This window comes from Xiphophorus hellerii, chromosome 11 (genome assembly GCF_003331165.1).
Source record: "Xiphophorus hellerii strain 12219 chromosome 11, Xiphophorus_hellerii-4.1, whole genome shotgun sequence".
Lineage (NCBI taxonomy): Eukaryota > Metazoa > Chordata > Actinopteri > Cyprinodontiformes > Poeciliidae > Xiphophorus > Xiphophorus hellerii.
Window position 1 is genome coordinate 18,786,211 of NC_045682.1, and position 23,393 is coordinate 18,809,603.

Below are 23,393 nucleotides of genomic sequence, written 5' to 3' on the forward strand. Positions count from 1 at the left end.
TGGAAAGAAAAAGGAAGGATGCATTGTATTCATTTCCAGTGCATTGCTCTACAGACTCAATGCAAGCAGTCAGTCTTTCAGTGGAACTGAAGAGGCCTCTGACTGAAGACTGTTGCTGTATTACAGTCTCATGAAATGCTAACAGCTCAATTTCCAGGCAGCAGAGAATATTATCTGCACTAACTCATCCTGGATGAAACCATCAGTTGTTGGTAAGATCTACTAATCCACCTCATTTGCTTCTGCTGCTCCTCTTTAAGTATCTTTGTGGTTGTTTGGTTAAAAAGCCGCACAGAGAGACGATAGAATCGGGGACATGATCCTCGTCTTTTACGATCCTTTGATTTGACCTGTTTGAGTTTTTGATCTTGTGTATTATGTAAACTTGAGCTTGGCACATACATTTTTTTCCCACAACATTGGGTTTCAAAATGTAATAAAACATAATTAAAAACACATTATGTTATAATCAACGCAAAATGTAATAATTTGCCGGAAAGTAACGCAAAATATGTTCAAGGATTTTATTACATTTTGCGTTGATATTTACATAATGCAGTTTTAATGATACTTTAATTGAAGCCCAGTTTTATTTTATCACATATTGCCGCGTTATAAATAATGAGTATTAGTTCATAGTTCTACTTGAGCTTCTCATGTACATACTGTTGTCATTTTCACTGCTAAGAGTAGCATGGCTTGCTCTTTTGATTACTGTCCTGTCTTGGCTTCTCTGTATAACTTGGACAGCTCTTTTCGTTCAAAGTTTTGCTCATTTTGTGTTTTTCTAATCACCCTTTTCATCATCGGTGTCTTAAGCAGTTTGGGCTTCAGTAGCTGAGCCACACGGGCATTCACCACTGTTTTCTTGTTGGGCCACTCTTCAGAAAACCGAACAGACTGAGACTACCTTCAGATTCACTCTCTAGCTGCTATATCCCACCAACTAGCATGCGCCACAAAGAAGAGTTAATCAGTAGAGCATTATGCCTTGAGAGGTGTAAAACAAAAGAGAAAATGCATAACGCAAAAAGTTTGATTAATTCCTCATTTGTTTATTACCATGGAGCTTAGTTTGTACAATACAAAGAATGAGCTGAACAAAAGGGGCAATGATATACTTGACACACCGGTTGGGTTAAGTCTGCTTACACTAAGAGTTGTAAGTATGAGTGGAAAAAGACTCCATGAATGGAAAGGAAGACTTAAGTGATTGTATCACCGGTTTACTTGCTGTCCTACAGACGATGCTGTAGTTGTTGTTTTGTCATGGTACATCTTCAGTTGACGGACGTAACTAGCCGTGTAAATAAGATGTGGAGTTTTCTGTTGGGGACAAAAAGATGTTGTGAAAACAAAATGCTCCACCGGAGCTCAAATAGGAAAATTGAGCTTTTTCTCTCATTCAGTTGAAGCAAAAAAAAAAGAAAGATGGGCCTGGAGTCTAAACAGGCTTGTTGTGGAATAATTCACGAAGCATCAAGTCTGCACTCCCATTTCAAAGTCAGCCCTCGTTCATTTTTTTTTTTTTTTTTTTTACTTTGTTACTTTTTGGTCAGCCACTTGTATGTAAACCAAAACTATCTTGTTTGATCATATCCTAATGCATGATCTACCTGCATTGGTGACAAAATGTCAAATAAATTAAACATCAAATAAATAAATAAATAAATAATCCAATAAATAAACATATAAATAGGATAAACTCGAGGTGAAAACATACGTGTGCCTGGACATAATTGAGCAGTTTTCCTTTAGAGCAGCCTGAGTTCAGGCTACAGACTACTCGCTGATCATTGAAGACGAGGTTTCCACACACACGCTCGCACACGCCCACACACACACACACACACACACACAGATTAGTAGAAAGAACATGGTTACGGGAGGAGAGTAAAAGTACGTAATACACAGCACCCATCCTCCCCTCCCTTCACACACTCAATGGCACCCTTCTCAGTTTATAAATCCTCTTCCAGGAGAATCTTTTACCGAAGTAACATGCGAAACACGCCTGCTTAAGCTAAATGGAATATACAGTGCATAGTTTACAAAGCCAGAACTTATCAGAGTTTAAATCTATACAGGCATATGTATACAATAAAAGTTATAATCATAAAAAAAGTTTTTTTTTGTTCCCTCCAGCTGTCAAGTTCTCCTTTGTTCTAACTTTTGTTGATCTCTGCTATTCAATAAGAAGACGGGTTTGAAGGGATGAGCACATGATGGCAGGGAAAAAAACATCTGGAAGGTTTCCTTTTGGTAGGCTTTGTTTTCTATGTAGCTCCTGTTTGTTAATTTTTTTTAGAATACATATATGTTTCTCTATATTCATGAAGCATGTGTTTGTTTACCAACTCCCTTCTGGTGGTGGAGGATGAGACGGAAAGTGCTAACTGACTGTGCGATTTGTTCCTTGGGCTCAGTCAATTGATGCTTTTTCGTTTCTTTTGACATATGGAAATTGTTTTGTCTGTGTGATACATGATCGGAGACGGTTAGATCCAAATGAATGTGCCGTAGTAAAATACATAATGTCTTTGTTCAGGCTCTGTTCTGGAGACGGTGTTGTCCCTGATGGAGGAGTTTGGACTCTGGAGGGAAGACGCGCAACATCCTCCACCTGTCGGCGTTCAGAAGCCCGGGCTGTCGTAGCTGCTGCGACTGTAGTAGCTGTGGTGGCTGCGGGAGCGGCTCCTGCTTCGGCTCCAGCTCCGGCTGCGGCTTTTGCTGCGACTCCGGCTCCAGCTGCGGCTCCTGCTGTGGCTCTGGCTTCTGGTGCGGCTGTAGCTGCTGTAGCTGCTGTAGCTTCGGCTGCGGCTGGACCGGGACGGGCTGCTGTCGTAGCTCGACGACGACGGACTGGGCCGGTAGTACGGGATCGGCCGCTTCCGAGCGCTGGTGCGGAGGGGGAGGAGGGGCAGGGACAAAGACGTCGGAGAAAGACAGCAGTGTGACAAGTTAGAATGAGGGAGGTGTTAAGATATTAAGATGATCAGGCTGTTATCTGCAACGTGATGCTTTAGAGACAAGATCAGCAAGTCAAAGTTAGATCCCAGAAACAGTAAACAAGTGCAATTTCTAAAAGAGATGAGCTTTGTGGGTTATAAAAAGCTGATCATCCACACACTCAGCAGCAGGAAAATGCATTTTGTTAGTTAAAGCTTGAATAGATTGAGTTGTTAATAGCAATCATGGAATTGCTTCCTGTAAGGTAATCAGCTGTTAGCTCCCCAAAGAACCGCCTGTCTTTCTCTCAGCGGAGGCCGTCACCCATACAGATCAACACTATGGGACGGATAAATGCTACCAAGGAGCATTTTCTTTTCATTCCAGCAGAACTGTGGAGTTTTTAACATTTTAGTTACATGTGGACTATTCACTCCTGGCTCAAAAATCTGACTCAAATGATCCCATCGCAAACTGGAAATGCTGACAATACTTTTCAGTGTGGAAGTTCTTACTGAAGGTAGACGACTTAAAGTTATCCGTTTTTAAATATCAGGTTCTTTAAGACGTTTTCAGAGTTGTAATTAGGTTGTCGATAGGCTGTTATGTTTAAACAAGGATGAACATAAATTTGCTGTTTTTTTTGTTTTGTTTTTTTCATTCCAGCTTTGAATTTGTTTTGACAGAAAATGCTGACAGTGTTCACATTTAAGGTAAAGATCTGTATTATCTGGAAAGTACACACACAGTCCAATTAGTTATGCTAATTGCACTAGTTGTGCTAACAGATACTAGAGCAGGTTATGATGTCAATTTAGTAATTATTTTGTTTGTTTTTATAAAATAATAAAATCTAATTTCAGCTGCACAGGTATGTAATGTGATGTCAGGCATTTTCAATAAAATATTTGACTAATTATTGCACTGTCAATAATAACATTTTCAATTAAAGCCAGATAGTATTTTGTTTGTTGTTTTAATATTTATTATATTGTAAATTTAGTTCCAGAAGATTTAAAATATTTAATTGTGCACAAAATCTTTGGTTGGTGCATATCCGAAATAAACATGGATGTTTGCTGAACAAGGGTTCAGACTAACATTTGTTTGCAGTTAATCAATGTCCGAATATTATAACAAATAGCTAACAGAATGAACTCAGAAATGCTTTCAACTGTTTTTAATTACCTGTCATTTTATATTAACTCCTGAGTTTGACAACATTTCACATTTATGGGAAAAGTCCAGGCAGTTCTGTGGTTTGAAGGAGTTTTTGTCAGGTCAGAAGGTTTTAAGATGAATAAATGCTCAACAAAACCTTCATCTCCTGCATCTGATGCTCTGCCAATAACTGAGTAAATAGACCTTGATAGCATTTTAATGTTTGCGTCCCTGCGCTGCAGCATTAGTGCGTGATGTCAGTGGGGTGTAGCTTTAGAACCGAACTGTGAGTTTCGGAGATGTGATGAAGAAAAAGAGAAAGGACAAAGAAAAAAAAAAAAAACAAGATGAGTCCAGGTTTACTCAGGGGAGCTCTGATGGTTTGATGTTCAGCTGAGCTTCAGGGGTCAGACTAGCAGGGCTCTGCTGCACAGCAACTGTTACCAGGGTAACAAGCCTGCAGCATTTGAATTCAGCAGCATCCCGTTGTCTCCATGTGAGGACCTTTAGGACTGAAGCAAACATGACAAGGTACACTCATTTCACTCATTAAGTCCGTCAATGCTTTCACATGAACAGGGAGAGAAACGGCAAAGTGGATTTAACAGAAGTGGGGGAATCTTCCTTTCTTCCTGCTCAAGTAACCAATTACAAGAAACAATACAATAAGTAGGACTTATGAGAATGAAAAAAATAATGCTTTAAAGTGAAGAAGAAACTAAACATATATGGCAGATAAAAATGATGCCTAACATGTTGTTTTTCTCAGTAAAAATATTTCTAATATTCCTATTGGGACGAAATTCATGGCAAATCTCTGAAAAACACACTGAGAAATCAAATTGAACCAAGAACTCAACATTGATCCATAAATTATGTGTAATAAATTGTAATCACACGGAAAAAATTATAGTACGGATGAAGAAAAGGCATATAAACGGAAGAAATCAGGTGAAATCTGTCAGTATTTAGAAACCAATCCTGCTGCTAAGTGCAATTCAACATTAGCCGGTTTAATTTTAACTGGCGACCTATGAAAAGTTTTCTCATTACTGAATTATTACATAGAGTGGTACCATGGGTAAGGTAAAGGAAAAATAAATAAATAAACCTTCACAAAAACCTCTGGTAACACTTTATTTGACGGGTTGTGAATAAGACTGTCATGACACCGTCATAAACATGACATAACACCTGACATGAACATGAGTAAGTCTTCATGAATATTTATGACTGTTGTCATAAAGTGTCATTTGGTAAATCATAACACTTTTAATACAAAGTTGACATTATTCAAACTGTCTTCGTTATGACAACTTGACATTAATCAAGAAATCATGATCTGACATAAATTTGTTATAAAAGTATTACTGATTAAACTTTAGCTTTAATAACATAAAGCTACATAATTTTTAAAGTTTAATGTCAGGTTGTCATAACGAAGACATTTTGAATAATGTCAACTATGTATTAAAAGTGTTATGATTTACCGAATGACACTTTGTGACAACAGTCATAAATATTCATGTCAGGTGTTATGTTATATTTATGACGGTGTCATGACAGTCTTATTCACAACCCGTCAAATAAAGTGTTACCAAAACTCCTACTGTTGCAAAACATACTGACCACGATGGCTACAGCTACGTTTCTAAACCTCTCAGTGCCCCAATCTGCACTGTTGGGAAAACATAGCTTCACCATAAACCGATGGTCTCAAACCATTTTCCTCAAGGGCCAGAGTTTTTTTTTCCTGATGTGGTATCTGAAAAAAAAAATTACGCATACATCAAATACAGATTTTGGTTATACATCAGTCAGTCCTGAAGCAGTCGGCCTATTTTTTTAATTCAGTTCAATTCATTTATATTTATATAGCGCTAATTCACAACAAAGGTAGTCTCAAGGCACTTTACAAAAAACACTAATTTCAATTCAATCATATTTACATTCCGATTTATCAAATAGTACAATATGATAAGTTAGGGTTTCAGAGAAGCTACAAAGGTTTCTAAGGAAACTCATCGGATTGAATCGAATCATTTACTTGCCACATTCACTCCTCCTGGACAAGCATGCATAGTTTACAGTTTTTCCTTTCTATTTGTATAATCAGGCAAGGTGTCTGATCAACACTGTCCATATAACTGGGTAGTTTATGGACAGATTTACCGAATGACACTTTATGACAACAGTCATAATGATTAACCTGAAATATTATGTTACAAAGTCCAAGTTTCCTCCTCCTAATTCCTTTTGTATGGCATCTCTTGAAGCTGCTGAACACGAGACATTTTCACACATGAGCAGGACATTTTATTTAAAGGCTGTGGATGTTCTATGATACCAGGATTTTTATTCTGGTGATAAAAAGGCGTTACCTGGTGATCCTCCGAGCCTCCATGAAGCTGGGGGAATCCCTTCTTCTCTTCCTGATGGGTGAGTAGCTGCGTGAGCGGCGCCGAGCTCGGCTGTCGGTGTCAGAGCGGTTGGCGCTGTCCTTTTCTCTGCATGACAGACAGTCGGCCGTCAGAGCAGCAGCAGCAAAAAGAATCTAGATGGCGAGTCCTTTGTCCCGCCGGGCTTGCTGGGTCTCACCTGGAGACGTTCTGTCTGCTGTGCGGGGACTTGACCTTGCCGGTGCCCTTGTCTCTGGAGGCCGAGCGCGAGGACGAGCGGCCGCTGCTCCAGGAGCTGCTGCGCTGCCGGAGGTTGGCTTTGCTCCGAGACTCGTCGTTCTTCCTACCTGACACGTGTGAGTGGCGTCCCGGAGACACCGACGGGCTCTTGTGATGCGCCTGACCTCGATTAGAGCGGTTGTGACGCTTGGAGGAGTGGCCACCTTTTGTCCTGAGGGAAAATGCAACAATTTAATTAATTTGCTTTGTTTTGTTTATTAATGGAAATACGTATTCTGCTGTTTTGTTGACTTTCGTGTTTGAAATAAAATCAATAAATCAAATCGAACACAAGATCGACACTTTTTAGCCACAATGCAAGCAGCCGATCAATGCAAAAATGTGAATTGACGGAGCCAAAAAAATTAATTAAAAAAAACTCTATAAATATGTAATATTGTCTCCTTCATGTTTTTAACATGTACATTGTTTTCTTGTAAAAAGCAATATAAAAAACAACAGCCAGAAAAGGAACATTAATATTTACCATAAAAAAATGCAAATAAGAAATTTTCCAAAGAAAAATTAAAGTTAAATTTTTGTACTTTATGTAGTCCCTCATTTCTCTGAAATAAAATTAGACATGCATTTTCGGGTATATTTCTCCCACTACTCCCAGTACTGAACAAAAACGTCCATCTGTAGATTCACAGAAAATGTCATTGTTCAACCCTTTCATTAACAGTCGTTCATGTTGTACGTACATTTTTCCCCCTCACAGATCTATTCCATTAAGTTGCGAAAGTTTCTATCCTGGATACTTCAATTTAAAATCAAGAGGAATAGGAAATTATGAAAACGCATAACTTTGTTACCCTCTTTCCAGAATGCAACAAATTTTAACAATCCTGCGGATGGCTGATCGGTGGGAAAAGGTAGAAAATGTCCAGCAGCGACTTACTTTCGCTGATGACGGGACGTCCTCCCTCTGTGGGCGTGGTTGTGCTGGGTGTGGGCCGAGTCGCTGCTGTGATCGGGGGAGTGGGAGCTCCTTCTCTGGCCTCTCTGGCCGCTTCTCCTCCCTGACGTCTGAGTTAAGGAGCTCCCTACAGCTGCGATCTTGCCATCCACACTCCCAGTCTCTTCGGCTTGGTTCCTGCTGGGGGCGCTGTGGAGCTTTTTCTCTTTTAGTAAAGTAGACTGGATGCCTGCAGAGCTTGCATTCAGCAGACGCAGCTTCTGCAGAGAAATTATGACCAACAAAGGAAAAAAAAAAGAAAAAAAAAAGAAATAGGACAAAAATAGCATCAGAATGTTTTCAGGCTGGTGATAAAGAGCTACGGTTTACTTGCCAAAAGAAGGTAAACATCTAAAAGAAAAAAGATCTAGGTTTTCTCCATATGGCTTATAGATAGTCCTCTATGGTGCAGCGCATGCAATACTTGACATGCAAAACCATAATGAGTTGAAAAAAATAAAAATAAGAATCGCAAAAACAAACAAAAGAACTAGGAAGAGAGAGGGAATAAAGAAAAAGTGAACCAAATAAGTTTTAGAGCAGAGGCAGAAAGTACAGAGCTACAGATTCTGGAGAATAGAAAGAGGACTTCTTCAGTTTTTTTTTTCTTTTTTTTTAGTAATGGCTAAAAAAATTAAAATGAAAGAAAACAGGAAGAGAAGACAACTTGACGAAACATCACAGAAATGGAAGGAACAAAATAAAGATCACAATTATTGAATCAGTTGAATCAGAAAACAAACTGACTGCTACTCAATTTTCTCTGTGTGTTTCCTGAGAACATTTGCTGAGATGTGAACAGCGACCCATTTTCATTTTTTTTTCTTTTTTTTTTTTTTATGGTTACTCTTGTTTAACTCCCTTCTGGTTAACATCCACTTACCAATAAAGTGGTATTCCCTCCTTTAGTAGGTAAGGTATGAAGAAAAGGGAAAAGTGGGGCAACATAAGTGCATCATTAGATTCACAAAATGCAAGAGAAAAAGACACAAAACCCTTCCCTGCCAGTGACTCATGAGACAATGCATGGAAATCAAGAGAAAAGAACTGAAAAGCAAAGAGGAGAAACCACAATGTGCAGGGAGTCCCTCACACAGAGCGTAAATCCTCCGGACCCGGGCGCTTTCCTAAAAATCACGCAGCAGCTGCCTGGTTCAGAGGTGAAATAAGACTCTCTCTCTGTCTACAGAGGACCTGAAATGTTTGGACGTTACCGATTTCAGCATCTGGGCTCATGGAGCCCCTTAATCCAGGACATTAATTCTTACAAAAACAGCCTTGTTTATTTCCAGAGAGCTGCTCCAACAGAAAGCTACGGAGCATTTCATCCTTACTGATGTTGTCCAAGATTGCTGGAGCTGGCAAACCTCCATTGTAGTGACAGAAGAGTAAAAATGTAACCTTTTCATTGAGCTGAAGTGAAAAGCAATTCTTAAAAAAAAAATACAGTTATAATTATAAACCACTGTTTACAAGGGTAAGGCTGATTTTATTATATAAAGTTCTGCAAAAGTATCCAAAGTCCTTTCCACATTGTGTCACATCACAAACATAAACAGTTTATATTTGGGCTTTATGTGACAGACTAATGCTAAGTAGTGCACATAAAATTATTTTAGTCGGCTGTTCAGATCAACTTCAACATGTTTATGGTGTTTCCTACATGACTTATTGTAAGTTGCTTGCCTATTTCCCTCCTTGCCCAGTTTTTGTAGTTTGAGAAGATGAGCATGTCTTAGCAAGCTTGCCATGTAGTTCAGCATATTTCTTTAAAATATTTCAAATGTGGAAAGAAGCATAACAGTTTGTATGCTCACTCCTCAGGTCGTGTGTGTTTTCATGTTTTCCTCTTAAATTTCAGGATGACCGCTGTTTTCCAAAATGGCTGCCGTTTTTCTTTACATTTTAAAGTAATTATTGGCAAAAAGATGTTATTTATTTACACAACTTGGATGAACTGTGTGTAACACTATATGTTTTTGACTTTGGCCATCATATTCATACAACTTTAAATTAATAACATAACATTTCACAGGATGAGCAACAGTCATCTTCATGGTTAGCATTAGCTTCTACTCGTTTTTATATGTTCAGCAGATTAGCTTTAGCAGAGCTACGTTTCTTTTTGGTAAGCTGTGACCACCACTAGTAATATCAACTACTTATCTTAGTGCAAATATATAATATTCTTCACCATAACCATAAATAGAACAAGAGCAATAAAATATATTTAATTTCTATGGTTCAAAATGTGCATAAGTATGTGTGGATTGATACCAAACACATTCATCTAATTCCAGGGCAATCATGACGTCCATCTTGAAAAGTTGTCTAGCAACCAAAATATCAACATAATTATTTTTTTATGGGTCCAGTTATGAATAATTTGACACTGAAAGTATTTATCTGTGACGACTGTGGCGGCCATTTTGAATTTTTCAGTGGCTAATTGTTTTTTTTTTTCTTTTTGCTTGCTTTTCCTTCTACCTTACAGTCATACACTGTCTTTCTTTGATAGACCCAAACATTCATATAATATAATACAATGAAGTTTGTGGCTGTAATATGACAAAATGTGGAAAGCTTAATATTTTTTTTTTTTTTGTGAACAAACCCATTGAAAGGACCAAAACGAACAAGTGATTAATGATGTTACAACAGTTTAAAAGACATATGTCCAAACTAAAAGCTGTTGTTTGTTCATGTGACCTTATGAACAGTGGTTCTTTCTATCAAACACATCTGGAACTTTCTTCACTAGTTACTCTGATAATGTTTTGATTGTTTGCCTTTTTTTTTTATTTTCAAATAAAAGTTTAACAAAAATGACATAAATAACTCTTCTTTAAGTAATTGGTGTCCTGAAAAAGCCTGTTTTGAACGGGATGGTTTTGTTCAGAGACAGTATTTGTGTTTGTGGTACTATGAGGTCACAGCCATTATCTTTCTTTTTTAATCTTAATTTTTATCATCATCGCACCACAAAATATCGTGATAAGATTCTACCCCATACCCATGTGAAGATTGATCCCAAACAATATTGTGAGTTTTTAAAAGCTTTTTCTTTGTTAAAAAAAAACAAACAAATATTATAAAATCTACTTTGTGGGAAGAAACATTTTACCAACAAGGACTATTATGGCTTTGAAAAAAATAAATAAATCTGGATCTTCTTTAAGGGCTGAATGCATCCAAGGCTCCATAGGGACCAACTAAGAAACACAAACAGTAACTTTGGTCTTTTCAAAGGATTTGTTCGTAGGAGGAAACAATACGGCGATGTCGACATTATCCTTTAAACAGTGTCTCGTATTGTAAGCTTTCAGTAACAATAAAGCCTAGATTAGAGATTCACAAGGGCGCTTAGGAACTACAACTCTTAATGCACTCTGCTAGAAAACAAAAGGTAGAAAGAGAGCAAACCTCCAAAACGTGTTTCATAAAAAGCAAATTTAGCAGGATCTTCAGCATGCATTATCAACGGGCTGAACAGCTCAGTGAAACTAAAGATAGGACAAAAAGCACCGACTGATTGTTGCAGAAAGAGAAGCCGTTCTCCGCGGGAGAGAAGACAACTAAGCGGTGTAGTCAGAAAATATACAACCACTGGTGATTGTGATGGCGGTCAGAAACTGTCGGAGAAAAAAAATCAATATGGAGGAACTCAATAGACGAATGTACCAACTCACCAACAAACAGAGAAATGCCGGACAAACAGAATGCATTTTACCAAAAACAGAAAGAAAAGTAAAGTAATGGGACCTGGAAGATAAGAGCGGGATAGTGGACTTCTGAATGAGGTTAAGGAGTAAAGAGAAAAACCAGAGCTCTATGTAATCCAATCTCTCACGAGTCAAATCATAATTGATGAAGTCAGACTGATTTAGTTAAAAATCATTGGTCAACAACAGAAAGAGAGAAAGAGAAAGAGAGAGAGAAACATTGACGTCACTCAGGCTAGGGTGCTTGTCACATTCTCATCTGCATAAAGATCACGTGCGTAGGCAAAGCGTTACCTACCTTCCATTTCAATCAGTGACACGTATGCAATATCAACAAAAAAAGGAAAGAAAGAAAAAAAGGAAAAAAAAGGAGGAAGGAATGTTCTCCGCAGCGAAATGGGAAAAAGACAATGACCTCTTTTAGTATCACAGCTACATATTTGAGTCCAGAGACTGAGGAGGAATAAACAAAACAAAAAGTCAAAAGAAAATAGAGGAAAAAATAAAAAAAAATTAAAAAAGAAGAATCCAGATGGAATTCAAAAGCAAACTAAAACCAGAAACAAAGAATGAAACTAGAGACTACATGATTTGCTGTCTTTTTCGCTTGTACAAATGCAGCCATATTTGTATCAAAACAGGGGAGGGAGAGAGTTAATTAGATTAGTGGAGCGAGGGAGGAGGAGGAGAAGGAAGAAGAGGAGGAGGGGCATGCAGAGCTGGCTGATGTGAAAGAGATGTGGGAAGAAAAATAACAAGAGTGAGACGTGAGTCACACTGGGCGCAGATGAACAGGTAGCAGAGGACGAGGAGGAGGATGGCAGAGTGTCGGAGGAGGAAGTCACTGCTAAGATGGACAAACTAAAAAGAGTCAGCACATTTCAAAGGGACCCCAGTCACATTTTGGCCCCGGAGGCTTCCCCAACAGCAGCAGCAGCAGTGAACCAGTGCTTCACTCAGGACTTTTAGATGCTGGCCCAGCTCTATTACAAAACCCCTTTTTCATTTAATATGTTTAAAACTATAAGCAGAACTGCAGCAACAAAGAGCAATCTGCTCTCCAAAGCTTACACCTCAAATGGCTTGGGTCCCTTTTTAACATTATCACTTGTGTTAATAAGGGTGTTAGAAGTCAAAGTTATTTGAGGCTGTGTTCATTTATTTATTTATTTTTGGATACTCCTTAATAAGCAGCGAAAACAGAATTGGCTGCTTTTCAGACCCGTACATCCACCATGCAGGAGGCAGACCGCCGTAGGGAAACTGGGAGAAGCAGTAGCAAACGGGGCGTTAGTCCCTTCGCAAATTAAAAATTAAAAGCAAATTAAAATTGTCTTTGAAAATACGGTGTCATAAAGTACTTTTTAGAAAAGTATAAACTGTGAACCTCTGCTGCTCTGATCAGAAATTAACCCTCTAGTGCCCTCCTGTGGCAGGGAAAGTGTCACACACCCTACTTCCGTAAGAGGACAATGTGAGGCTCACATTTCCTCTACCAAGCTAAAAAGACAAACAAAAAAACCCAATCTGCTTGCATGTTTCCTGTAACATCACACTGGTTAGGTCGTCCTTGATGTAATGTCATATTTCATCAAATTATGGGCTGCATGTCTGCCTGAACCGCCAGCTGTAGAGTTTTATACAAAACAAAAAGCATTGTTTTCCAACATGACATCCTTTAGAAGACAATGTATCTATACTACTTTTGCAAACGCCTTATGTTGGTTTTTATTTTATTTTAAGTCCTCCAGCTGTATTTATTTATCAAAAATGAGAAGTTTTCTTTTTCAAAACATTATATAAAATGTGCTACTCTATTTAGATGTGCTGATGGTAAAAATGGCTCTTTGCACTGTAAAGGTTGGGATTTTCTGTTATCTGATCGGACCAAATTCTAATAAAATGCATTAGGAGTTTGTGGTTGTAATGTGACAAAATATGGAAAATTTTCAAGTGTATTTCTTATTTTTTGCTGTACCGGCAAAATCTCTTATTTTAACATGTTTTAGGTTTCTCATAAAGGGAGTGACTGATTAGCGGTTCTACTTGTTAGCTGCTTCTTAAAGTTCTCCTGGGAGTTTTCTGCCTCCTCCATGGTGGATAGATGCCTCCAAAGGGACCTACTGCAGGAACACAAACTGTGCTGATAGAGAACCAAAAAAATCACACAGCTTCAGCAATAAAAAAAAAAAAAAAAAAAAACATCGGTTAGATCAAGAATCTGTAGCTTTTTAAAACTCTTCTAACTCTCGGCTGTGTTACATTGTGGCAGCATCAGATTATCATGCTGCCAGAAAAATTACGACCAAATCACATGCTCCTCTTTCACTCCAGCCCCACTTCTTTAGAGATTTTTCAGTCTTCTTGAACGCATGAATTAGAAAGCGACCGGCTCCTGCCACCTTTTGGAAACGCGCACACTGAACTGGTGAGGTGTAGCAGTAAGGAGGAGCATGTGTTTAACGCCTGGTGGAGTTGTTGGATGCCTGGAAGAGAAGAGGAACTATCTCCTTTAGAAGAAAGACAACTGCATTGACAAGAAGAAACTATGACACATACCCAGTTAACCTACTTGATCCAGTTCCAAAGCATATGAGCGCTTTGGAAGACAGAGAGATTTGGGCATTTATTCATGGGCAAATATTATGTAAACCAATAAGGGGGAAGAAAACATAAAAACAGCAATGAATGAAATAAGCAGAGAGAGGAAAAGGGGGGAAAACAGGGATCAGATGAGACCTTTTAGACACATGCAAGCTGGAGTAGAAAAACGGGGATTTCAGTTTTCAGGAGGAAGTGTTTACAGTGTGTGCAGCCAAGTTTAGAGACATATTCATCAAAGAAATAGTATTTCACAATCAGCTGCTGTTAGATCCCCCTGTGACTGATGCCTTTTAAATTCATTCCAACGTCTCCTGGGAGCCTGCTGCAGTATTAATAATCCATTTATAGGAGGGAGGTCGTTTTCAGAAATGAACACAGGAGTTTAGAGCTCATTGGAGGAAACAAGGACTGGTTGTCTGATACGTGACTCTTTAAGATTTAGGAGCATTCTGTGCATATTTGTGTTATTATAAAGAACAAAAAAATAGTACTTAGGACCCATAAACACAAGTTTGTTTCATACAAGCTTTGCATTTACTGTGTCATATTTGAATACTGTAGAAAAGAAATAACAGCAATACAAAATGTATTTTCCTACCTGCAGATTTCTGCTGTTTCATCATCAAACAAACAAGGTTTGATATCAAAAATCAAAGATAAGCTCAGTTAAAAAGTAATCACATCTTAACATTATAAATGAGTGAGCAACTATTGCAAACATTCACCATGACGCTTTAGCAAAAACTGTTTTTTATATCAATATGAAGGGACTTCAACCCTCTCCCTCTTTGTGGACTGATTTACTTCAGCCATGTTGGAAAGTTTTCATGAATGAATGTCATGAATCCATCAATTACAGCAAACTGTCCAGATCCTGAAACAGTATTGCGTCCCAGACCATCATACCACCCACACCATGTTTTACTGTTGGGGTGATGGTCTGTTTTTAAAAGAGTTGGTGTGCTGGGCTGTTTCTCTTGTCTCAATCTTTAAACAAAATTCTCATATCTTTTTCATAAAACCATTTACAGCAATTGGCATTCAGAGTAACTATGACTACTCTTAAGTGCAATGTAGCCCTATACAATGTTTAAAAAATATTTTGTTCTATTAATTACTCATTTAAAGACCCACTTTGTTCACTTTGCCTTAATTTCAAACCTATTGTTTTGCTTTTCTTGGTATTTTATTTGTTCTTAAACAGCAAAGTTTTATTATCTCCTTGTAATTGTTCAGAAATTTGTTTGAAAGCGAATTCCAACTAAAGTTAGCATCATTACTATCATTATTACATTGCATTTCGAGAAGTTAAAGACTCAGTGCAAAGAGAGTGTTTATGTTAGCTGATCTGTAGTTAGATTTCCTCCATCTCTCCCTGTCCGTCTCTGTCACGTTATTCTCCTTATTCTTTGAGATCTGCATGTTTTATTTAGTATTTATCTGGGCTTGGGTCCCACAGCAGAAGCAATACCCCTCATGGATGTGTTTGCTGTTCCCTATAGTAAAAACAACTTTGAACTTTGCCAGCATTTACATGGCAACCAATGTAAGATAAAACAGATATTAAATAGTCACTCATGGTAGTTATTTATGCATGTAAATTTGTTGTGATATCTGGAGTTACAGCTGGTTGCCTTTCATTAACTCAGCTACACATAGTGCTGAACATCCTCTGATATTGAACTTTAAGTGTTTAAATCTACTAAATGATGGGAAACACAAAGGCATCGGCTTGCTTTGCTAATTGTAGGTAGTCAGATCACTGGTGTTTTGGGTGTGATGTTTTTCCCAGATACAAATTCCTACAACTAAAAAGAATGAAATGAATCATTACTTTTACAAGGTCAGATGGCATTTAAAAAAGTTGAACCATTCTCTGTAACCAATAACTTGAAATCTTTGGAGAACAGAAGGAAGACCAAAATGAAGAAAACTAATTACCCAAATTAATGGTTTTACTTTTAATGTTTATTAATCACTTCTATCCCAAGTCCACAGCTGAAACGATTCATTTATGAGAGAAAAAAACTTATATCTGTCTATTAATAAAAACATATAAACCATAAAAGATTTACTATCCCATTCTGCATTATCTGTTTTTTTGAAACAGCGTTGTATTTTTAGCCATTAAAATATGACACAGCAAAAGTTTTACTTGTTTATTTTCCTCCAATATTTTTAAGACAGCAGCTGCTTAATTTAGAGATTATTATTATTACCTGTTTATTTAGTACGATTTGTGCGTGTTTAAATTTACCATCCAGGGTGTCGTACGCTACTGTACTGACGAAAAGCACAGGAATCTTCCATCTCTTAGCTCCCTTACTGTGTCACTGGCAGAACACTGACATAGAAACAAACACAAAAATAAAAACAACCCAAACACTACCAAAGAGACAAAAATAAAAAGAACAACAACAACATGGTGGCAGAGGAGTGAAAGAAACGGAGCCAGAATCAAAGCAGCAGGAGCAGCAAGTTTCACATATAGGGCCTTCTACATGTCAAAAATATTAGTGTTAATAATCTTCAGACCTTGTTTACATCCCAGAAAAACCTGAGAAAAGTTCACAACTAAATCTTCCTAATCCTTGTGTCTAGCTGACGAGAGCTGATGTAAACCAACACGGGAGAGCAAGTAAAGAGCTTTGCATAGACTGTGGTAGAGACCACTGAAGGTGTGGTGGGTGGAGGGCGGGGTGTGGGAGGGGTGGGGTCAAAGTAGAGGAAAGTACATACATCATTCCCTTTCTCGCCCTCGGCGTGTGTGAATCTGGCCGCCTTGCCGTTGCGGCTCCGTCGGGTGTGGTCCCCGTTGTGCCACTTGGCGGGATTGTTCGGAGCCAGAGGCGGTGATGTGGCCGACGCCTTCTGTTCGTCCGTCTTGTGCTTGGAGTTCAGTCTGGAAGAGACACAAAATACAGACTGGTTTACAAACTGTGAAAACAAAAAAAATTAACTTTTTCACCACAGGACAAATATAAATGAATTAAAAGATATAAAATATTTGGATGGGGTAAGTCTAGTAGACTTAGACTTCGATTAAGGACCAAAATTGCAACATTTATTACATTTTCAGCTGCTGCGGTTCACTTTCTCATTGCGCTATGTCAAACAAACCGAACTCCTTGAATAACCAGGTACTCCCTCGTCTATGGCGGTGCTGCACCAAGAACCACGGAAGGAAAGACACAAAAACTTCAGGAGAAGAGACGATCACAACTTCCTTCTTCACAAAATGTCATGAGTCAGATTTTAGCAGTTGTAGGATTTATTATTTTTTGTCTTTGGTAAAAGACCACAAGCCATTTCTTCACTAGTGCCAGACATATGAGTTCATTTTGGTTGTATTTACCCAGAATGCCATGTGCTACAGTTTGCTTCCGGCTTTTGGAGCGGTTTCTGGTCCACTTGGAATTCTCATGTGCAGCAGAGTTTACTTTAACCGAAGTGAGACCTGCGTTTTTAGGCAGACCAGAATTTGCTTTTTTAGGTCCACATCAGTTTAAGTGTGCCTCCCCACACCTCCCAAACAAACCAGACTCCAGACAAACAAACTAGAGTTTGGTTATAGCGAACCAAACAGGGATGGTGTGAATGCACCCTGAGAGCTGAATTTTAAAAATACTTATTCCACAAGGCTGCATAGTGAAGCACAAACTTTCCTAGTGAAAGGTGTAGAAGGTATTTGAATTTTTTTGGAAGCATAAACAAAAACAGTGTGAATGGGTGGTGCAAAAATACACACTTTCTGAAACAGAACATGCAGAAGGAAATACGGCTTGCCCAAGAGAGGCACAAAGATTTAACACGCGCTAATCCCAACAGTGTATTTAACAGAACTCTAATTAATTAGCTCTGTACATTTTTCCAAAACGTTGCTCAAGTAAATGTAACTGAGTAAATGTAGCTAGTCATGACAGAGTGGGATGGGTTGCAGCCCCAGACAAACTGAGTGCCCAGTTTGCATCAATTCATGTGAAAATAACAGGATATAATGACGGCCCATGTTTCAAACAAGCAGCACCGAGCATCCAGAGTCTGAAGTGTACTTGCCAGAGGTGTACGGATTTTGCCACAGTGTAAGATCAACTATCGAGCAGATTTTAAAAGGCTTTTTGTCAAAATCAAAAAAGTGATCTATGTCAGCTTAAAACTGGAATTGGAGGGAATGAGAGGGGTTATTACTGGAAATAAAGGATGGTGAAAATGCCCTTAAAAGAGCAGAAAGGACAGTTAGAACAGATTTGCTAATGTTTCTGGAACATCACAGTGGAATTTCTTTTACCTGAATCATATTTATCTGGCGTTCTTCTTGTAATTATAATTATGCAGCTTATCGGCATTAAATTATAGCAGTATTTATAAAGAAACGGGCATAACTATTGTCCGCACACAGACACTATAAAAATCTTAACTGTAAAAGCCTGCTGGCAGACATCAGCTGCTCTGCAAGCTTTTAATGCACTTATTGTGCTGCACATTTACATGGTTGGAGCTTTAGAGCTCACATTTTAAAACCAGAAAACAAGGAGCTCTGAAAACAATTAAAACAAATGATAGACGGAGAATACGCATAGATCGTCAAGCAGTAAAGCTAAAAAATCCTTAATCTTAAACCCGACTCTTTTTTTTGTCAGATAAAGGATACCTCCAACAAACTTTAGGACACTCTAGGAGAGTCAGTATAAACAGAAAAAACAGAGGCAAAACTTACTGTGTCACTAAGAGCTGAACATATTTGAATTAACTTTTGTGAAGGAAATTACAGCAAGTAACTGTCAGAACCTGACAAAAGGGGGAAAAAATTAGATGAAGACTTTTTTAAATGGAATACGGTCAAAGAAGAGAGTGAACTACTCAGTCCAACATAGGCTGAGTAACAATGTGACTGACAATGAATAGTTTTTCATCAAGCAGGAATGCGGAGTGAGATATTGCAAAGTGCATTATTAAAAGACACGTTGAGGAGCCCAATTTGTCTCCTAATCTTTCCCCTGAGGGCTAAGAGTAAATGAGAAAGAGAGAGAGAGGGAGAGACACCGTCGGTCACCAGGGCAACCGCCCAGTCAGACCAATTTCAGAGTGCGAACAAACGGAGCGTGCACGTGTGTGTCAAAGAGTCGCCTACCTGGAGGGGGATTTGGAGGTGCTCCGAGTGGAGGACAGGGAAACGCTTCGAGAGCTGCAGCAGCTGCCCTGACGCTGTGAGCCCCTGCTGGGGGTCTCACCTGAGGACCTGATGGATGACAGCAGATGGACAAACACACCACACACACATACACATGCAACGGAACATGTATGCATGCATACATCATGGAGACACACACAACAACGCACACTCAGTCGTCAAACTCGTAGTTTCTGAAATGCTTCACGCAGAGCTAAACACGTCCAAAGTTGTTTTACTCAAACGAAAAGATATAAATGTGCACTTTATATTTGAGTTTGAGTCTTTAATTATGAGTAAAAAGTACCACTATAAATTTATGAGGCCTGTCCGTGCAATTACAGCTGCTTACGTCTCTACACATCTACATGGCACATGAAATCTACGCCCATGTTCTCTGCAAAACAGTTATTTTAGTAATCGATTATTATTGATAAGATAAACAAGTGGAACATTCTGCAGATTTGTTATTTAACCAATTTTAATACAATATTAGAAATACATTGAACAATGCAAATAAACAATTAAATTCCTTTTTAAATTAGTAAAAAAAATAAAAAAAAAACTTCTATTGCCTACAATGCAATACTGTAGCATTCCTATGAATTTGAATCAGGTAAAGGTAAAACTATGCCACTTAAGGAATTCTGGGTAAAACATATTTACAGACAAAAGTGTTTTCATCTTAAATACAAAATGTGTAAATACATGTTGAACACTTTTGGCTAAATTGCTGCTAAAAATGTTGTTTTTTCAGAAAATGGCCTTTTTTTTAGTCTGAATTCTCCAGTTGACGATTAATAGATTACTAAATTAGTAATCACTCATTCTACTTCAGTGTTTATTTGTGTGCGAAATTATGAAAAGAAGAAGAAAACAAGGTGTTCAGTGAGTAAATTCCCTGTGTGGCTCACCTCTTTTTCTGTTTGTTCTTATCTTTGTGCTTGTTCTTCTGGCTGCCTGACCTGAAATAAAAGTCAGACAGAAGGAAATGATGGCATGTAGATTAAAAACAATATACCACTTCTCTTTCATTACCATGTGAACAAAAGGTAATTAATGAGAGCAATGTCACCCAAAGAAGACTGCACTGATGAATGCTAATGCAACAGACTGACAAGTTGGCCAGGTGGTTTTTACTGTACCTGTATCTTCTCTTTTTCCTGGCGTCAGATGCTGACCTGTAAAAACAAAATTATTATGTTAGATTCCAATAACAGTAAGATGTGACACAGATTCCAGGTAGTTCAGGGGATTCCAAACCCGTCTTTTGGAATCGGTTCCAGGATGGAGGATAAAGTTAGACGCTGAAAGACGGTTATCAAACGGTAGTGACTAGAAAGAGCATTCTTAATTTCTAAATCTTTTACTAAAAAATAAATAAATAATCTGCAAAGTTTGGTGTGGATTTATATCCAGCCGTTTCTAATGTAATAAATTTCCAATTCATATTACTTCGCATTCTTCAAAGAGTTATTGCAGATGGTGATGGTTGTGGGCAGGAAGGATCTTTTGTAGCAGTCTGTGAAACAGCGAATTTGAAGAAGCCTCTGACTGGAGACACTCAATTTTTCTAAGACAGTCTCATGATGGTCAAGGTTGTCCATAATTTTCTTTATTTTATCTAAAGTGAAGACTGAACTTTTTGTATTACATGCAAAATGCTTGCACTTCACATTACTCTGACCACACTATCGCCATGGCGACAGTGGTTGCCAGTGAGATATTTTGCAAGGAAGGACAGAGACAAATTGACTATCTGTAATTATGGACAGTGAGAAAAATATTTTTATTTGAACAAACACTGAACATCTGTTGTAATAAAACAAAATACTGAAAAGCTTAAAGCATATGAAAGCAAATATACTGTATATCCACTTGGATGTCTGAATGTAAATGTAGATGTTTATTTAGGAATGAAATTCTTTTATTACAGAGTATTTTCCTTGCAAACTGGGACAGAACCCATCCAGGTGTTTGGTGTGTTTAGTCTCAGATGTTTTTTTTAACACCACAGCTGCCGCAGTTCATTTCTTCACATTTTAGTCACAGTTGGGTGTGAAGTGTTTAAATAAAGCTGAGGCTGACCGTTCTTCTGTCCTCAGCATTAAGACTGACACACCACCCTCACATCAGTATCACCTTCATTGCAGTTACCATGGTGATTAGTCGGGCAGGTCTGATTTTTTTTCCCTCTTAGTATCGCCCGGCTCACCTCCAGCATGCGGCATAAAAAGTGTTGACTTGCTGAAAGGGCAGTAATAAAGCTGTCATAGTAACATATGTGGCTGATATGAAACTCTGAGGACCAGATCGGCTTTCCTCGTTGGAGGAAATCTAGTCGGTCTCTTCCTCAAACACTCTGCTGAAACACTGAACAGTGCGAGAGTGAAGCTGTTGCTCATAGAGGTAAGAAAGCAGCAGGGCTCTACCAGGTCAGGACCCTGAGGTCCTCTCCTCATGTATATCTGATAGCCTCAAAATAGGAAGCCTGATGGGGGGGGAGAACAAGGCATGTTGCTCTGGCTCCGTTTGTCCGATACATTATTCATACATCAACATCACCTGCAATGCAGAGCATTCTTGGAGCAAGGACGAAAGAGAGGAGAGGGAATGAGGACAACGGAGGGGACGGAGGGTAGGGGGAGGGGGTGTATGGATGGATGAGAGGTGGGAAAGCACAGCGGAGCAGCTCAGCAATTTATAGAAAGGCTCATTTTTCTTGTGTTGTGCACACCCCCGTACAGGCTGGGTTATTAGAGCAACACATTTAGCCCCACTGCCCCCCCGAGTCAGGCAGGGAACGAAGCTGGGTGGAGGAGGCCTCTCTACAATTGCTTATTGCTGTTACCATGTCCCAAGGCATTGCACAAGTTGCTCTTGATGAGCTTTTGCTCTTCTTCGGTTTCTTCTTTCCCTCGGTCTCCGTCTCTTAATGTCTTTACGAACGCCTCTCCTATTCTTCTTCCTCCCATCCTCCTTCCTTTGATCCCGTTTTTCCACATTTGTCTCCCGACTTCAAGCTACTGTCTTTCCTTTTTTAGGGTATATGCATCTTTCAGCAAGTCAAATTTAAGACTTTTCAAGAGCTTTTTAATGCCACGGTTGGGGGATCTTGCTGTATTACAATTTAGCCTAGCAAAAATGTGAAATTTCTGGACTCTGTTTGTGTCGTCCACTTTAGTCGCTGTCGTTGTTATTCCCATGTGTTTGGTTTCACTCTGAGTGGTAGAGACTTTCGTCTCTCACCGTCACTTGTCGAATTTCAAGCTCATCACCCATGATAGTTACAGAAAAGCTATGTAGCTATATTGTAGCTAGGGTTTATTAGCAGCTAGCACACATCTGGGCGCAGCTCAAATGTTTGACTAAAGTCCTGTGAGTAAAACAACAACAAAAAATAAAAATAAATGGGATTAAATAGTTCTTTCATGAAAAAAATTGAAATTATAGTATTTAAGGCTAACTTGCATTTTTAATGAATATAACAGTTTTTAAAGCCTTAATTTCAGATGCATGAATTCAAGACTTTTGAAGACCTTACAGATGAGTGGACACCCTGTTTTACAAGCCATCTCCAGTTCTCTCTGTGAGAGAGCAGCACTTTCAGCAGGTAACAGGAAGGCTGTATATACTACAGCAAAGGTTTCAACCATTGTCTGTTATGGAACATGTTGGATTTGGAAATATTTCCAAAATTTGGGGAATTAAGGTACATTTTTGGAGTTAAGGTGAAAATGCACATTTTGTAATTTTACATACATCTCATAGTATATAAGAATGAGCCAAAATCAGCATCTACTGATCAAAGTATTACTAAAGCATAGATCAGAAATCATTGTGGTTTTAATCTTTCATTTGTCATTTTCCTTTTGCCTTTTCCATCTTTTTTCTTTTATCTTCCATCTACCTCTCTCCTCTTTTTTTGTATTACTGATTATTCTAACATGGAAACAGCTGGCTGTCTTTTAACCCAAACCTTTTTTTTCTCTCTGTGCTTTTATTTTTTTTCTCCAGGTAATTTCTCTGTCTTACGCCCTTCCTCTCTCTCACCTTCCTCAGTAATAATTGATACTGCGACAAGTTGCACACGGATCCAAAATATATAAAAGATGGAAGATAAAAGTAAAAAGAAAAAAGAATTATTTAGA

The 23,393-nt window shown here is 38.5% G+C and overlaps 1 protein-coding gene across 4 annotated transcripts in view; it reads right to left on the reverse strand.

Moving 5' to 3' along the window:
• Positions 1 to 1,029: 1,029 nt before the first annotated feature.
• Positions 1,030 to 23,393, reverse strand: part of srrm3 (serine/arginine repetitive matrix 3) — an 84,013-nt gene continuing 61,649 nt past the window's right edge. Inside the window, exons 7-14 of one of the 4 annotated variants that reach the window (XM_032576016.1) lie at positions 20,388 to 20,423; positions 20,157 to 20,207; positions 19,204 to 19,311; positions 16,812 to 16,974; positions 7,690 to 7,964; positions 6,709 to 6,960; positions 6,492 to 6,617; positions 1,030 to 2,898 (exon numbers count right to left, since the gene is read on the reverse strand). In XM_032576016.1, the coding sequence (XP_032431907.1) occupies positions 2,634 to 2,898; positions 6,492 to 6,617; positions 6,709 to 6,960; positions 7,690 to 7,964; positions 16,812 to 16,974; positions 19,204 to 19,311; positions 20,157 to 20,207; positions 20,388 to 20,423 (1,276 nt within the window). In that variant the 3' untranslated portion in view covers positions 1,030 to 2,633. Of the gene's footprint in view, positions 2,899 to 3,067; positions 4,395 to 6,491; positions 6,618 to 6,708; positions 6,961 to 7,689; positions 7,968 to 16,811; positions 16,975 to 19,203; positions 19,312 to 20,156; positions 20,208 to 20,387; positions 20,424 to 23,393 lie in introns of those variants that run through there. The other 3 variants (XM_032576015.1, XM_032576014.1, XM_032576017.1) reach the window with 3 other exon arrangements.